Below are 17,487 nucleotides of genomic sequence, written 5' to 3'. Positions count from 1 at the left end.
GTTTATAATAAATTAATAAAATAAATAAATTAAAAAAGAAATTAAAGAAGCTAAACCCGGCACAGTTTGAATTAAAATTTAAAAAATGTATTCTATGGAAACAAAAAGACTAATCAAGGATTTGTTTTTTTTTTTCGACATAAAAAGAATTGCTTCATTTTTCTTCCTTTTCTTCATACCTATGCAGATCCTGTCTAAGTATTTGACTAGTAAGCCAGGACGACACATTTTCACAGTTCGCTTAGATTTTATTTATTTACTTATCGAACAGTTTTTCAAGAAATTGTATTATTATTAAAATGTTATTATAAAAAAAGTTTATAATAAATTAATAAAATAAAGAAATTAAAAAAGAAATTAAAGAAGCTAAACCCGGCACAGTTTGAATTAAAATTAAAAAAATGTATTCTATGGAAACAAAAGGGCTAATCAAGGATTTGTTTTTTTTTTCGACATAAAAAACCTTGCTTCATTTTTGTTCCTTTTCTTCATTCCTATGCAGGTCCTGTGCAAGTGTTTGAGTAGTAAGGCAGGACGATAAATTTTGACACTTCACTTAGATTTTTTTTTATTTATTTACTTATCGAACAATTTCTCAAGAAATTTTATTATTATAAGCTTACGGCATACCAAACATCAGTGCAAAATTTCCAACAACCTGTTAGAACGGATCTAAATAATATTGAAGCAAACGCAATGGTTGTGTGCGATGCCATATTTTTTGCTATAATACTTGACAGCTTGTTGACTGACTATCCTCTAAATTTCTTAATTAATAGTTTTCACCTCCAAAATAGAGAGGCCATGTATATTGAACAGAAAATTTCAGAATTTTCTATAGAATCTAAAAATGCGATAACATACAGCGAATTCCATCTGAAAAAAATAAACTTGCCAAACATTTTAATTACCCTCAGACCAATCTTTCCCAATTCTCCATATACTTCGAACAGGCCATCGAGTTTAAGTATATACATAGATTGAAAAAAAAATTATTTATATGATTCTAGTTTCATGTTGACATGTACTGCAGAATTACTGGAATTCTAGAGTATTTAAAGCATTGCTAAGACAGTTCTTCGGGTGGCGAAGAATAAGACCTTTAAGATTAATTTATAATATATTGCATATTGTGTATAATTATGCAAATTGTTTAGGCTATATTTCAAAATTCATGCTTTATCATGGGTTATATCAAAGAACAATAAGCGCAACAGTGGTCGGTGTCCTCCATCCCGAAAGAAACAAATTCACGTGACCAGATCAAATGTCATCGACGCAGGAAATCCGTAATATAACAATAACAAAAAACCGACATCGAAACTTGAATGGAATACCGCGTGGAGGTCGGCGTGCATTAACCAGGCCAGCGACGGATACCGCTGAAAGTGTTTCTTTTCGCCGAAGAAGAAAAAAAAGAATTTAATGATAGCCTTCTGAATATGACTACTTGCCCAAGAAGAAGAGAGGCACGAGCAAAAAGAAGAGGCAGCCAGGGGCGAAATCGACGAGTTTTTCGACGGGGCGAGTTGCGGGTTTTCAATGGGCCCCTCATTCATTTCTATTTAAAGACCGGAAAACAAATTTCGGGCCACCAAGACTTTATAGGCTCGATTCAATTGTAACTTCCTCTAACTCTGGCCCATCCTCACGTATTTGCCTTTTGGTCTGTCATAAAATAATGCAATGTAATGCAATGAAATAATATTTAGACCTAAAAACAACTACATCAAAATAAATGTCACTATGCAATGCAATTATATAACAATATTGAATGAGGGTTCATATTAACGTCAGTCCACATATGCTTAGCTTCGAATCTCCATGCTGCATAAGATTATTCTATTTATTTTTCTGAAAAATGTCAAATATATTTATTTTGCCAACAATTTAAACTTTAATGACGACTAATAAACGAAAATAGTCTAATATTTCTTCAGAAAGAGGACTCGCTTATTCGATCTGTTTATGCTCTAAATATGCAATCACCTTCAAGGGGCCCGGCACCTAGAAATACCGATCTTTCTGTATCTAAAACCTAGGTGAAAATTAACCAATAAAACCATATAAATTGGACAATATTTAATAAGGTTGGGCAGGGGGGGGGGGCTCTCTTACTCAAATTGTTTATGCTCTAAACATACAATCACCTCCAAATGACCAGGCACCCAGGAAACTAAAATCTAAATGGTACGGAGTGATAAAACAAGGGATTTGGTTTACTAGGATCAGAAATAGCCGTAGGTAGAAAATTAATAATAATAATAATAACACTGTAATAATTCTTCACTGCCAGTGCATGAAGAAGTCATTGGTTTAAATGAATGCATGAAGTTAACCTTTTATATTGTGTAAAGAAAAAGGCCAGCCAGACAGGATTTTGATGGAGCTTGGAGAAGAGGTTTGACATATAGAAAATTGCTATGAAAAACAGCGACGGATGTGGATTTGTCATCTAGCCTGGAAAAGTACAAGCACAAGTATAAAACACTACCACTACTAAGTTTCACGATAGAAGAGAATATTGAATTGGAATTGGAAATTGGAAGGAAAGAATTTAAATTTTTGCGAAAATAGTTTATCAGATGAGGATAAATATGACCTTGATTAATCTGTAATGAATTGTTTATCATGTATGTTATTGTAAATTGTACAGGATGTGCGCAGATATTTCGACACTAACCTAGGTATAATTCATTCATGCCTTTTGCAATTAACCCTGTTTTGATCTAAAATGCAGTGCTCCTACTTGAGTTTGATAGCAAGGTGTCATCGCTCCATTCAGACATGGAATGTAGCGTGCCACACGGTTACGTACCAGGGCCCGTCTCGCCACCTCGCCCTTGTTTCGGCCCTGTAGAAGGCCAGAAGAAAAAACGAACAAACCAAAGACGAACGAGTGGGTTCGAGTCGTTATTCAGGCTCGGCAGCAAAACTATTGACGTGTTTAGATCCCGGTAATTAGCTCGCATTGCGTTCGGAAGCTACATGATACTCTAATTGTTACTTCTGTAAAAGCGATCGGGACACGCTATCCGCGACCGATACAAAAAGACAATCGATAAACGCCCACCTGCCAGTATCCGAGCCTCGAGGAACAACAATTTTCAATGGTCAAACGAACGGCGAGGACGCGAGACTCCATAGAACATCCGAAAAATATCGAAAAGTGAGGTCGCCATGATCCGACGTCATACGGTTGGTCTACTTTAATCTTGATATTTTTTTACAAATCCAAATAAGAGAGGCACCCGCCTTAGAAGCCGGGCGTGACATTCACATCATACTGACTGCAATTCATTTCCATGGAATTATGCGTTTCAAATTTCTGTTGGGCACGACTGCTGTGATCATTCGCCCATTGCCGACTTCCGAAACACCACATGCGTCAAGAAATCTGACCACAACCCGTGCAAAAAATTCCATACAACTAGGGTGAAAAACTGCAGAAAAAGTATTAATAGGAGCAGGGATGCTGGAATCAATGAGGGACTCATACATGGAAGTTATTTCAACGCAAAGCACACTCAAACAAAATATCTTGAATATCTCCAACCTCTCCACAAGCACACAAATTAAATGGGTTTACGTTTATCTTATAAAGATGTGCTGGGAGCTGCAATGATCTCTGTAATCTGTAATTTATAAAACCATGGGATGGTTGGAGGGCTCTTGAAAGCTGCACTATAAATTCTACCCTTTGAACGACCCCAATTTTTCCACTTGCGGGTCCAGATGTGCCACATCGTCTCTCTAATTCTCGGAATAAATTCACTGAAAGGGGGCCTTAAATTCAGCGGATCTGGGAGGCTGGCTTCTGAGGCTAATCTATCCACAGTTTCATTATGCATAATTCCCGAATGACTTGGAATCCAACATAACGATATTTTGCACCCAAATCTTCGCTTCAAAATAACAATCTTTGCTTTAATATCTAGCAGAATATTGGAGGCGTCAACCGTATTACAACCAAGGCTATGTAGGGCACTTTTGGAATCAGAGACAATTACTGCCTGTTTAATATTATAATCTAAAATCAGATCAAGAGCACAGCTGAGCAAATGCCAAAAGCGCTGTTCAACCCGTGCCCGACCCTAATATTCAGTGAAGGTATGAATACTCCAAAGTCAACTCCCTCGTCCTGCCCCTTAGAAGCATCGGTAAATATAAAGGTCACTTCCCCTGTCCATGTTTTGCCACAAAATTCCCGAACCTTAATTTAATTTACTCCCCACCCCCTTCGCAAGTTTAGAATCAACAAAATAAATAGGTGTAATCTGAGAGGCTAGGTCATTATCAAAACACTATCAATAATATTATGGTATGAAACGGTGTAGTCAGATCTATCAACTAGGGGTAAATACACCTTCCCTCAAAAAGATGATTTCCAGATACTATTAACTGCCGCAACAACATTTTGAACGAAAATATTTCTAAAAGGCCGAAAACAGAGGATTCGGACCAGCGGACCAGCATCGACCTCCCACCTGCAATGCTACCCATAGAATTCGTCATAAATAATTTTCCCCTCTGTTACTTCTTCTTCTTCTTCTTTTTACTTCTATGGGCCCATCCTACTAAGATCATTAGGTCATTTAATATATATAAGAACTCTAATTTTACAGCCGCATAGAGACACTCGAAAGCTTCGCGTAGCACAGCCAATAGCGATTTTGTGGGTTAAATTTCATTTTGGAGTGAGACTCATGGGGATTATTTTCTCTGCCACACACACCAATACTAATGATAGACAGTAAAGATACTCACAAACAACTTTTTTTAACTTTTCGGGTCTCAAAGTCTATTGATCTTTATGAAATGTGGAAAAATAGTGCAATCCACTATTGTAATAAGAGATTGTTTTGAGTTTTCGGTTTTTTTAGGGTAAATCAATTGTTAGAGTTTATCTTTGTTTGAACCACTGCCTACTGACTAGTAGAATTCTTAGTACCAATTTCATGTTGATGTTAATTAATAAACCTTTTTTAAAATACCAAATTCTTGTGTTGCATATAGTTGTTATGTGCAACTAAAGTATTTCAACTTCATTTATTCAACGGGATTAAGCCGCCCAAAGAAGCCAAGCGCAAAGATTTGTGGCAACTATTAGGCTGATGAGTCGTTTGTTGAAACTATTTCTAAAGGCCATTCATAATAGGATCTATCGAATATGCGAAGTACAAATAGCGCCAAATCAGTTTGGATTTGTGAAGTTTTATTTCAAAGATATAGGGACATAGCTGTGATGTTTTTGCCTTTCTAGTAAACTATAAAAAGGTGTTTGACCAAGTTAGACATGACCAGTTGATAGATGCTCTAAAGGAAGCCGGTATGGACGGAAAAGATCTGAAAATCATAGTTCATCTCTATTGGAAACAGTCTGCATCCCTCAGGGTAGATGGTGAGCATATTGACCAGGTAGAGATTTTGCGAGTTGTTAGACAGGGATGTATCATTTCTCCACTGATTTTCAATCTGTATTCTGAGCATATCTTTAGAGAACCACTAGAAGATATAGATGAACGCATCTCCATAAAAGTATTCGCGGATACAATAGAAGTCTTGCAAAAAGCCAATGAACAAAGTAGCAGAGAAAAGTAAATAATATGAACTTGATATTAACGCCGGTAAAACCAAGCTTATGATGATAAGTAAGAAAGACATCAATCTATACATAAAACAAACAAGAATCCAATGAGCCTCACAATATAATTACATGGGAACTATAATTAATAGATAGACGAAGAAATTCAGATCAGAATAGAAATACTTCAAATTAAATAGTTAATTATTTATTAATAGTAAGGATTCCCTGGGCCATAGACGCCATTGATGAAATCGTGAGTCGCATTGGATACCAACGAAACCATCTAAACATTATTAACACGCAAAACAGCTTATATGCAGAAAATCGGGCTTCGAAACATAAAAGAACGGACAAACATGAGATTGGAAGATGGTATGAAGAAGAAAATTTATATTTGCGCTTATTATTTAGAAAAAAAAATCAATATTCTTGTATTCTCGGTGTCAAAAGCCGGTGTTAACTAATACCCGGAAAAAATATTTCATTGACTAAGCGGCGTTGTCGGCTCGTATCGTACAACAAGGAACATTCCCAGCGCAACCCGATATCGTTTCCAACCTTATCTGCTGGCGCATCTCCGCTTTAAGTGCATTTTTGTCCGTCATTATCCGACAAGAGATCGGACGTGTCCGTTCGATCGCGAGCTATTTGTTTGTATTTTCGAGCCGTCCCGATTGACTTTTGACAGCGGCCTGACGACTAGGAAGCGATGTGGTCGCGGTCGCCTTTTTTTATGTCCCCTGACTGACCTAAATGACGCACCACAAACCCTCATGGGTCGAGTGTCTCGAATTGAGCTCGCATTATTTATTGACTTGCTTTAAAGTGAAATAGCGACTGCGTGATCGAAAATTGTGGCAAATTCTACATTAGGAAAAAACGGCTTATGATAGCCGTCTTTGTCTTGCTCGACTATATTAATGGCAAAATCGAGTGTTCACGTTGATTGATCATTTCATTTGCCATTGTAATACTTACTGAAATAATTAACATAGAATTTGTTATAATTCTAGTCATTTTATTTACCTTCATTTAGTCAGATGCTATTTATAAATCTTCTAGATTCTGTACCTGCTTATGTTTCAGGGGGGTTAAGCTACAAGAAAGGAACATCGTCTCAGATGACTGATTGCCATATTGGTGATCTGAGTCGCGATTAAGATTGTTTGGTTGCTTATAGATTTTAATAAATTTTATTTATTAGTTATCGTGTTCGACAACTGCCGATGAGTTTATTCGTCATAGTCTTAAGGCTTTTTCATGTTCTTTGAGCCTAGTTGAAATGCTGTAAACTCCTCAAACGCAATTTTGTCTTTGATGGATCTCGTTGTAACATAATGATTTTTAAGAACTTTTGATTTGTGGTCAGTAATGTTTTGAATGACCACGGCGGCAAGTGTGGGAAAACTAACCACAGACCGCTACTCAGATCTTTACCTTTTACCAATATGGGAATCAGTGATCCGGGACAAGGTTCATGTCATCCTTTTAGCTCCACTTACCTCAAACTGTGTATAACCAGGCATAGAGTAGACTGCAAAGATTTGTAGACACTAGCCTGTGGAAATTTCTTTGATAAATCCTAGAATTTTGTGTTTTAGTGGGTGGGGATAAAATTACCGACGTTGATTGGACGTTGGGGTTCACGCTATTGAGAAGTTTGGCAACATAGAACTTTACTCCCTATTTCATTTCTTTTACCCAATTTCCGGAATACGGATATTTGGTTTCTAGAAAAACTTTTAGGAAAAGAAAATCCAAAATTCTCTCTGGGAGTAAAAGTTTTATTTTTTTTAACAACTACATTGCAATAAAATAAATAGATTCTTATATGTGCTAATGGACCATAGAAGTAACCTTATTTGCCTAGGTAATTCTTACCGAAATCATTATTATTTAACTATCAAACAATATTTTCTTGAAATATATGTAAATAATAAAATTTTGGATATTACCACTTTTGAAAATCATGCAAAAAGCAAATTTAATTATCTTTTAAATCGCTGTTCTAACGTTTTAAAAGAATGTATTGAAACTAGGAGTTCTTTCTCAAGAATTTTATTTCGAAAAAAATACACACGTACTCGCCTAAATCATTACAGTTTAGCGATATTTTTTCTTTCTTAGATAAGACAGAATTTCAAATTTTTATTTCGTGTTTCCCTAAAATGTTACAATTGTTGAATAATTTTTATTAAAAGTAAAATACAGTGAAATTCTGGTGGCTATAAACTATAGAAATGGGGAATAATCCCAAGATTACAAAATTCAAATATTTTTTTTTCTTTTAGACTTGTTCACGATATTTTTACTAAACTTGCGAGCATAGAAATCGAGAAAATGTGAGCTGTTAAAAATATCAGATAAAAAAAATATGCTGTTTGAAGGCGATTTGATATGGTTTAATACGAGTTTAAATTGATCAAAATTTATTTCTGATTTTTAGGTTGAGCATAGTAAAATAACTACACGAGTCAAATTAACTTTTTTTTATCACTAAAAACAAATAGGGTTATTGACAATTAGCAACTCACCAATTATTTTTTAATAATAAATAAAAATAAAATAAATTTTAATAATAAATCTAATCAAGTTCGCTATTGTTTCTTGTGGAATGTTACGCCACTCTTCGTCCACTGCCTCAATAAGCATAAATGTTCGATCGCATTGAGGTCTATACTGCATGCTGGCCACTCCATACCTCGAAAACCGACTTCTGTAATGTAATCTTGCACGATCCTTGCGATGTGCGGCCCAGCATTGTCATGCATAAAAAGGAAGTCTTCTCCAATGTAGTCGACATAGGGTACCACATGATCTTATAAAATATCCTCAAAGTACCGATGAAAACAGGGTCGGTTCGTGCGTCCATATAAATTGCACACCAGGAACCAAGTCCAGAAGGGCTCCACCCTTCATTGCAGCATTCTACAAATCGCTCTCCTGGGCTTCGGTACACTTTTTTTCGTCGGTTACTACCCAAAAGGCATATTCTGGTCTCATTTAAGAACAGAACAGACCTCCATTGGTCCAATGTCCACTTCAGCTGATTGCTTGTCTATGAGCTAAAGTAAGTTTTGGACCAATTACAGTTGTTTTTGGTATTCTTTCAGTCTTCATCTCAATATCCATTGACTAATAGTCACTCTTCGAACTTCATGGAGCTGTTGTTGCACGTGAACCGCATTAAGGTTGTTATAGTTCACACAATAAAGCGGTCATCCCGAGCCGTTGTAATTCGCCTTCTGCATGTTTAAGGGCGCCTAGCAAAGAATCCAGTCTCCTCATACCTAAAAATTTATGTTTCTTTGAGTTTTGTGAATAATCCGTATATTGTTACTACTAAATTTAAACATTGCCAAAAAACGCAATAATAATGAATGAACTTGATATTTTCAATTCCGATTTTTAGGAGACTCTGAAAGAGATTGAGATTGGAAGAGAAGTGCTTATTCAAACATATCCGTTTCAGGTTTTTAACAGAAAATTTTTTCAGCTATTTAGACTAACAAAATCTCTTGTTCCACAACTTGTGCGTGGTTGCACGCACTAGTATTTAGAACTAGTACGATAAGGAACTATAATAGTGGCATAAGTATTAAATAAATTTGGTCAAAAGAACACACAACACACAACTGACTATCGCCATTAGTTGACGAAAATGCTGGCAATCGCTTCTTCCTGTTCCATTTATATTCTATTTAGTTTCCAGAGAAACTTTTAGGAAATAGAAATCTTGATGGACTAGCCAAAGTCGCCATAACATGCAAGCAAATCCCGGGCGCAACAGCAAGGGCCACTCGCCCACGATCGAAACATACACCTTGTATTTTGCCGACGTAGCGGCAACAACGGCGTGACGATAAACAAACGGCGTCGTTAAAACAAAATTACAACAAATGGCGGCGTGGTATTTTCTCGGAATACCCGTAACCGACTCCCACCGTTCGCGAACAAACATTTCTTCGGCAATATTTATACCACCAATAAGCCAATTACCCGTACATCATTTTCGCTGCGCTGTTAGCGAGGATCCGCACGACATGTAGGGCACAATCGTCCGCAAAAAAAAATCAAATAAAACGCGATCGATTCTGGCGCGGGAATTCGCCGCGGGCAGTGGCGTGCTTCCCGAAAACTCTGTATTATTATTATTATTTCCTTATTTATTCACGGACATAGCCCAATAACAAAATGCTAAACTTATAATTCACAGTAGGATAAGGCTAAAACTCAGATATAAACTATTTAAGACAAAATAAAGTTTAGATCAATAACAAAAATAATAACAGGAAGAGGTAACTAAAAAAAAAACAGAAAAAATAATGACTGGCAATTTCAACTAATATGAATATGAAAAGGGTCAATTTGGTAGTCTTGCTTATCTGGAAATAAAAGTATTGGGTCGCTAGGGCCAGATCAGATACTTCTCCTATACCTCCACATATGTTAAGCTTAATGGGATTAATACGGAAGTATATTTCGATCCAAGCAGCCCCTTACGCATAACCATTGCAGGACCGTTCTAGGAATTTATCTATCTACCCTAAAAAGCCGGATATAAGGATCTTTGCAATTCTTGAAACATGTACATAAAAAAATATAAAAAAATAGTACAAAGTAACAATTTATTACGTTCTGTTTCATTACATTTCTACATAGTATAATTTTCCCTTCTGCATTTTTTATAAAATTGTAAACATTCAAAACAATTTGTTTAGCATCCGAAGACAAACGGATCCGCTTTTTTATTAGGTTCGACTACCACCTCCACCACTCCGTCTTCAAATTCTGCGTTGTTTTCCATGTCCTTGATCTAACAGGAAAACATCTGCTTCATTCCACGCTCTCCACATTTTAATGTGTTAAAAAACAGGAACATTCAAAAAATGTTGAATTGTAAGATTCTTATAAATATTTATCTGTATTCTTATGTTTATGTTTACAAATCGAAGAACTATGTAGAAGATACAAAAATACAAGAAGAAGACTATTGTTAATCGACAGGCATCCAAGACAAAAACGATTATTTTCAAGCTTCCTTCCTGTTGATTTGTCAGACTCTAGTAACTCAATGTCTGCTCAATGTCAATAACCGAAGAGAATCCAAATGGACACGATAAAAATGAGACCACACTCAAGCTGGGGGTGTACTAGGGCGCAGTAATGATTATAGGTTGGTGAAGTCTTGGATATCGATTCTAATCTGAAAAGGTTTTCTAGCGGCATTATTTAAGTGATCGGCAAATGCATCTATTTAAGAGAAAACTGGACCAATTTTGTAAATACATTTAATAGGAGCCCTAGAAATCCGTAAAATTTCTATTACACCAGTTAAGAAGTCAAGTAAAGGATTTATTGAGATCATATATGGCAGTTGGTCATAATCAACAGCAAATATAATATTAATAACGTTTAGAACACACACAGAAACTGAAAATTGAATAGAAAATGAAAAATGAAATGAAAAAATGACCGCCCTGCGTCACACTACTATAGCGTGTTCATAAGTTATACTTTGTTGTCGTCTGTTTAGATTAAATGTGGCTCTTATTTTAAAAAATAAAACCTCAAACACATCTGCGTCGTCTTCGATATCCGTATCGAAAAAAAATTTTTTTTTCTCTTTTTTCGAACCTCAATTTTTCCTTTTGTTTGCTTTTGCAGGGCTCTTTGGCCAAATTCAAAATGTCGTTGATTCATTCAGCGGTAAGTTATCAGGTACAGGGTGTTACTTAACCATAAACCGAAATGCAATAAGTGTCGCTACGAATCAAAATAATAACATTTGCCCAATAAATGCTGTTAAGTGTTAAGTATTAGCCACTAAATAAGGCGTACATTTTTGAAATATCTCAAAGTAAATTAAAGAACAACTTTCGCTATTCTTAATAAATGCATTTTGATCTGTTTTTTCAGTACTTGTAAAACTTGAGATTTCGGTATTGGGGAGGATATTTTTTTTTGGTTTATTTTTGGGGGGTGGGCGGCTAAGTTATAGAATACTGTTGATAATTGATTTTCTTCGGATTAATCCACCAAATATTTAATAATTGTTGTATTTTTTATTGCTCTCATACTTCGTTTTGATTAATTCTTTCTTAAACAGGATCACGGATATTTCAGTTTAGGTTAGTGGGTTTGTTAATATCTAAAAGTAGCATAATAGTTACGTTATAAGTAAATAATCGAAGCGCCGTAATATCGGGACGCCGCCACTGCCTCCACCGGCAATAATAAACACACGCCCATCGCGCCGCTACCGAGGAACAGGTTCCTGCGAGCTGTAATCAACCTGCTGCTGCCGCTCGAAGTGCCTACTCCCCGATGAAGGTACCCGAGGCTACGTACGCGCTGACCCCAAAGAAAAGTCAAAATTGGGAGCCGATGACTAAACCGCTCGTTCGAGTGGCTCGGGCTTTGTTTAGGCGCGATGAATCAGTGACAAACGTCACGAAAAATCGATATCACGGTCGCGATGTAACAGGATTTTGAATTTCGAGTGGGTGGCGGGGAGATTTTCAATTGAAATTCCAACGCGAGCAGTAAAAAAAAGTCTCATTAACCAGTACGTAAATTCGATGAAACTCTGCTGCCTTTACAGCTGATGGTTATCTATTGGCATCATCATAGCGGTGAGTCAGACACACCTCCGATAAGATTAGGCGAGCAATAAAAGCTTGGGTATTCTTCCAACTGCACGTCTCATCGATAGCAGCCATGGACCAGCATCTGCGACGGGATCAAGAAGAACTGATCGTTAGTGTGGCGAAACGAAAGGGTATCGTGGAACCGAAGATCCAAACGGAACCGGGTTCCATCAAAGGTGACAACTACTTGAGCGCTATCGTCAGCGTAACAGTACGGGACGAACAAGGCGACAAGAAGCTGAACATTATCGCGAAAAAAGTCCTCAAAGGCGAGGAGACGGATCAGCCCAGGAAAAAGCTAAATCAGCTGTTTTCCACCGAAGCTCTGGTGTACCAAGAGCTACTGCCGGCTTATCGCGAGCTCCAGGAAGTGAATAACGTGAAGGATCCGTTCCGAGGTTCGGCAGAATTCTACGGCGCCATCTTGGACGAGGAGAAGGAAACGATCCTAATGCAAAACCTGAAAGAGGACGGGTTCAAGCTGTGGCAGAGGCAGGTGCCCATGGACGGGATCCGCGTGGAAATAGTGATTCGGGAATACGCGAAACTCCACGCGGCGTCGATGGCCTTTAAGAATGTTTATCCTGAAAAATTCGAGGAATACGCGGAAAGATGTAAACTATCGGAAAACAATGACGATGACAAGAACTCCAACGGGTTTGTAAATGTAGCTGAGCAAGTTGCCACGATGTTCGAAAATCGGCAGGAACTTAAAAAGAGTTTGGATATATTTGGACAGAGTATGAAATCATTTTTGGACGACATACGAAAAGAACAACAGGTTTTCCTCCACGGAGACTGCTGGTGCAATAACATTTTGTACAAATACGAGGTAAGCTATCTGAAGTTCTTAAGCAGAAAATCTTGTCGTTCCTGAAAACTACCTAGGACTTAGGAATTGTAGAGTATCCGCAGTGTGGCAACCACTAATGTCCAAATTCTTTTTTCAGGATCCCAGCAGCCCGAATCCCACTAGAGTATGTTTCATAGATTGGCAACTAGCTCGTGCCGGATCTCCAATACTTGATATTGCATACTTCTTCATCTTTAATTCCACTAAAGAGGTTTTGAGTGACCACAATAGGTACCTTCGTATCTATCACGACGTCCTGTCCCAGAACTTAAGGGAATTAGGTCTCGACCCTGAAAAATCATTTAGTTTCGAGACGCTCATGGACCACTGGAAGAAGTACGCTAAATTCGGAGTTTTGATGTGCATTCTTCTTTTGAAAATGATAGTCTCCGACAGTCAAGACATTCCCGACAATTTCAATGATATGGTTAAATTAGAATTATCTGACACCGCCGAAACGAGGTACAAAGAGAGGATAACCAACGTGATAGAGTTTATGGCTCACAATGAGCTTGCCTAAAGTATATTGTCAATAAAGTTTGTCACCTTTCTATTTGGCAACCCACTGATAAAAATGAGATAATTTCCGTTTAACTAGCCGCGAATTTCGAACAGAATAACGTACAACAATTCGCAATCAAATCAAACACTGCTTATCAACTATTGTTGGCATTTGCGATCAGATTTATCAAAAATACTTTGAAGGAAACATCGATGTAGAAGCCAAAAACAACCAAGAGTAGATCAGAAAATTTTTTGGTCTTAAAAATTTCGTTCTTTTAAAAAAGCATTTGTTTGATTATGACCAAACATTTATTTCAAATTCTGGAAAGACGTATTTGAATTATTTATACTGTTTGCATTAAGTAAACATATTTTTATATAAACTAGGCAATAAATGTTAATTTGATTTAGAAATATGCGTTTAATATTAACTCACTAAATATCTGTGCCTGTTATTTTGATGAAACACATGTAATTTTCTTTTAGATTTTTTTTATTTGAACCGATGATTTCACTATTTAATATAAATAAATGGGTTGGCTGGTCGCAAATTGAAGTTTAGGAATGAATAAAAATTGTTAAATGCTTAATAAATAATTTCTCATTAATAAGCTAAAACCTGAAGAAAATTGTGCAAAATACTAAAATAAGTAGTATTTAAATATTTTTAAACGCATTTTCTTTTAGTCGGAGGCTCATCTTAGTTAGGATGCTTCTAAAATACAAAATGAGTTTGTCAACAACTATAACAAATAACCTATGTAAGACAACAAGTTAAATGTTACTAAATGCGACTGTTTTTAATTTAGTTCATTTGGAAATAAATAATTATTAGTATGATAAGTGCTGACTGATACCTCATCAAGGCCATATCGTAGATGCTCTGTAATAAGTTTGTTTTAAACTTAACATTTATTAATTTTATTTTTATTTTATTTTTTATTTAAGCTCAAAGCAGATAAAAACTAAAATATTAAAAACTGATCTCAAATGACGCTAAAACATTTTGAGAATAGGTACAAACTTTAGCTGTCGGAATGGTTTTTGAAACGCGAAAAAGATTGTTTATTGCTGATGGGCAAAGAGGGGGACCATACTAGGTCAATATATCATCTGATTCTCTATTACGCTAATGAAGTTAATGGGACGGCTGAGACTTGTGTGAATCAATGTCTTATTAAAAACGTAATTTTACTTTAATTTAATATGTTATATGCCTTGAATCACAATTACATACATATTAGCAGAATGTTTATTTAGTTTAACTCATTATTTTTAATCCCTAACAAGTTTAATCTGAATAAACAATAGTTTCGCCTGACAACATATTTTTTTCATTGTCACTGAACATTTATTCTAATTAAATACTAATAGCTTAGATCAAATAACATTTTATTTGAATAATGCTATCAAGTAGGTAGCGCTGATGAGCTTAAGATCAAAAACATAAAGAGATACAAAAATTCTAGGAACTGATATGCAAATTTAAGGTGCGATTTAAGTATCATAATCTTGATTTCCGTAATTTATTTAATATTTCATATTCAATCTAAAATGTTTCCATTTCGATAATAACTGTTGCCTCCAAAAACCTAAAATTCAGTCTGTGTAGCACTAACAAAAGGCACGATATCACAGGTGGGTTAAGAGATCGGTAGGGGCCCTTGCTGAACAAACGCAAAGCAAATCCTATTATTTTGTATTTGGATTAAACAAATAATTGTTTACCATCATTAAAAACACAAAACCAATTCAAGCAAATGATAGGGTATCATTGTAATGCCAGTTCCGATGAAAGGTGTTCTGTGACAGTACCAGAACTGCAATCTGAAATCTGGGTTGAGTTTGAGAAAACAATGACGTAAAGGAAAGGTAATTTCTCAAGCAGCACCAGCGAGTTCCGTGTACAGCATTCATTATATGTTTGGGAGATACGGGGTAGGTTCCGCATACCGATCCTTTTTTGTTTTTTGTGTGCGCAGACCTGCTTTGGTGTCGAAATTGTAAAGTTTGGCAAGTATAGATGCGATAGAGTTCCAATTGCTTCCACTATTCGTCCTCCTTATTTCACAACCACACCCGAAATTTGAAGTGCGATAAGTGACACCCCGCTGATAAGATTACTGCGTCAACGAAACCTAGCGTTCTTCTCAAAGTTCAATCATCATCTCATCGAAGCTAAACATGGACCAACTCCTTAGGCCAGATCAAGAAGAATTGATAGTCGGGGTGGCGAAACGAAAGGGTATCGTCAAACCAGAGATCCAAACGGAATCCGGCTCCAACAAAGGTGACAACTACCTCAGCGCGATCGTCAGCGTAACAGTACGGGACGAATTAGGCGACAGTAAGCTGAACATTATAGCGAAAAAGGTCCTGAAAGGGGTGCAATCCAGAAAGTCGCTAAAGCAGATCTTTTCGACTGAGGCGCTGGTGTACCAAGAGCTACTGCTGGGTTATCGCGAGCTCCAAGAAGTGAATAACGTAAAGGATCCCTTCCGAGGTTCGGCAGAATTCTACGGCGCCATCTTGGACGAGGAGAAGGAAACGATCATAATGCAATACCTGAAAGAAAACGGGTTCAAGCTTTGGCCGAGGAAGGTGCCGATGGACGCGTTCCACGTGGAAATAGTTATTCGGGAATACGCGAAACTCCCCGCGGCGTCGATGGCCTTTAAGAATGTTTATCCTGAAAGGTTTGACGAATACGAGGAAAAATTTGGATGACCGGGAGACAACGCGGAAAATAGAGACCAAACAGGGTTCGCAAATATAATAGCGGAAGTTGTCAAGATGTTCGAAGACAGGCAAGAAATTAAAACGACCTTGGAGAGATTTACGCTGAGTTTGAAAATGTTTGTGGACGACTTACGGAAAGACACACAGGTATTCCTGCACGGTGACTGTTGGTGCAATAACATTTTGTACAAATACGAGGTAAGCTATCCAAACTAAAGTTGTAATTGGTACTTGATATAGCGTACTTCCTCATCATAAATTCCTCCAAGGAGGTGCTGAGTGATTACCAGAAGTACCTAGGTCTCTATCACGACGTTCTATCGCAGAATCTAAGAGAATTGGGTCTCGACCCTGAAAAAACGTTTAGTTCCGAGACGCTTATGGACCACTGGAAAAAATACTCCAAGTTCGGAGTTCTGATGAGCGTACTGTTTCTAAGAGTGAACAGTGAAGATATCCCCGACAAAGTTGGTATGGAGAAGTTTAAGTTAAGCGACGAAGCCGAAGTGAGGTACAAAGAGAGGATAACCAATGCGATAGAGTTCATGGCTCTCAATGATCTTGCCTAATGCATGTTATCAATAAACTTATGTCCTGTTTGTTTCCCAAGCCGCAATTCAGACTGAAATGATTCACCACTTATTATCGATTAAAGTACATGTTAATAAAGTTTCCCAATTCAAATGTTTTTTTAACGAATCTGTGATCAATTTCGTAAGCGGAATATAATAAGGGCAGCGAAGAATTTTAAGAAAACACTTCAAATGGAAACAAATAAATCAGTATTTAATTTTAAAAAATCTATTTAACCCTATAGTCGCATTAAGCGTGATGCACCACAATTGAAATCCTCGTTTTAATGATAAACGAACAATCACGAGAAAACCACAGCGTTCAAGAATAAAAAATGTTCATATCAAATACTGTAACACAAAAAATTCTCGTAATCATGCAACTTTTTCACATTGCAAGGTGGTGAGGTGAAGCTTTCAATTTTTTTAAGTTTTAAGTGTCAATTTTTTTAAGTTTTTAAGAAATTTTAAAGAGACCAAACCTGATAAGCGTATAACAAAATTGACTTTATATAATAGCAAAACATAGTTCTTTTAACAAATTGAACTGAGGTGACTTTTACTTGATGAAAATCAATTTAT

At 36.7% G+C, this 17,487-nt stretch overlaps 2 protein-coding genes across 2 annotated transcripts; both read left to right on the top strand.

Annotated features, from left to right (window-relative positions):
- The first annotated feature begins 12,191 nt into the window (after positions 1 to 12,191).
- Positions 12,192 to 14,024, top strand: LOC132707386 (uncharacterized). The gene is made up of 2 exons (XM_060679226.1): positions 12,192 to 13,069; positions 13,188 to 14,024. The coding sequence occupies exons 1-2, from the start codon at positions 12,308 to 12,310 to the stop codon at positions 13,608 to 13,610; spliced, it is 1,185 nt and encodes a 394-aa protein (XP_060535209.1). The 5' UTR covers positions 12,192 to 12,307; the 3' UTR covers positions 13,611 to 14,024.
- Positions 14,025 to 15,778: 1,754 nt separating this feature from the next.
- LOC132706931 (uncharacterized) lies at positions 15,779 to 16,902 on the top strand. The gene is made up of 2 exons (XM_060678528.1): positions 15,779 to 16,290; positions 16,557 to 16,902. The coding sequence occupies exons 1-2, from the start codon at positions 15,779 to 15,781 to the stop codon at positions 16,900 to 16,902; spliced, it is 858 nt and encodes a 285-aa protein (XP_060534511.1).
- The last annotated feature ends 585 nt before the right edge of the window (positions 16,903 to 17,487 follow it).

Source organism: Cylas formicarius, unplaced genomic scaffold (assembly GCF_029955315.1).
Source record: "Cylas formicarius isolate icCylForm1 unplaced genomic scaffold, icCylForm1.1 PGA_scaffold_9__14_contigs__length_23061073, whole genome shotgun sequence".
Classification (NCBI taxonomy): domain Eukaryota; kingdom Metazoa; phylum Arthropoda; class Insecta; order Coleoptera; family Brentidae; genus Cylas; species Cylas formicarius.
Note: the sequence above shows the minus strand (reverse complement) of the source record. Positions and strands in the feature narration are given on the sequence as shown.

Bases quoted from the DNA above. Each gene is read 5' to 3' on its own strand.
- LOC132707386 (XM_060679226.1), top strand. From the start codon at position 12,308: ATGGACCAGCATCTGCGACGGGATCAAGAAGAACTGATCGTTAGTGTG. The intron at 13,070-13,187 runs GTAAGCTATCTG...TTCTTTTTTCAG, and splicing joins ACATTTTGTACAAATACGAG to GATCCCAGCAGCCCGAATCC.
- LOC132706931 (XM_060678528.1), top strand. From the start codon at position 15,779: ATGGACCAACTCCTTAGGCCAGATCAAGAAGAATTGATAGTCGGGGTG. The intron at 16,291-16,556 runs GTTTGACGAATA...ACTAAAGTTGTA, and splicing joins AAGAATGTTTATCCTGAAAG to ATTGGTACTTGATATAGCGT.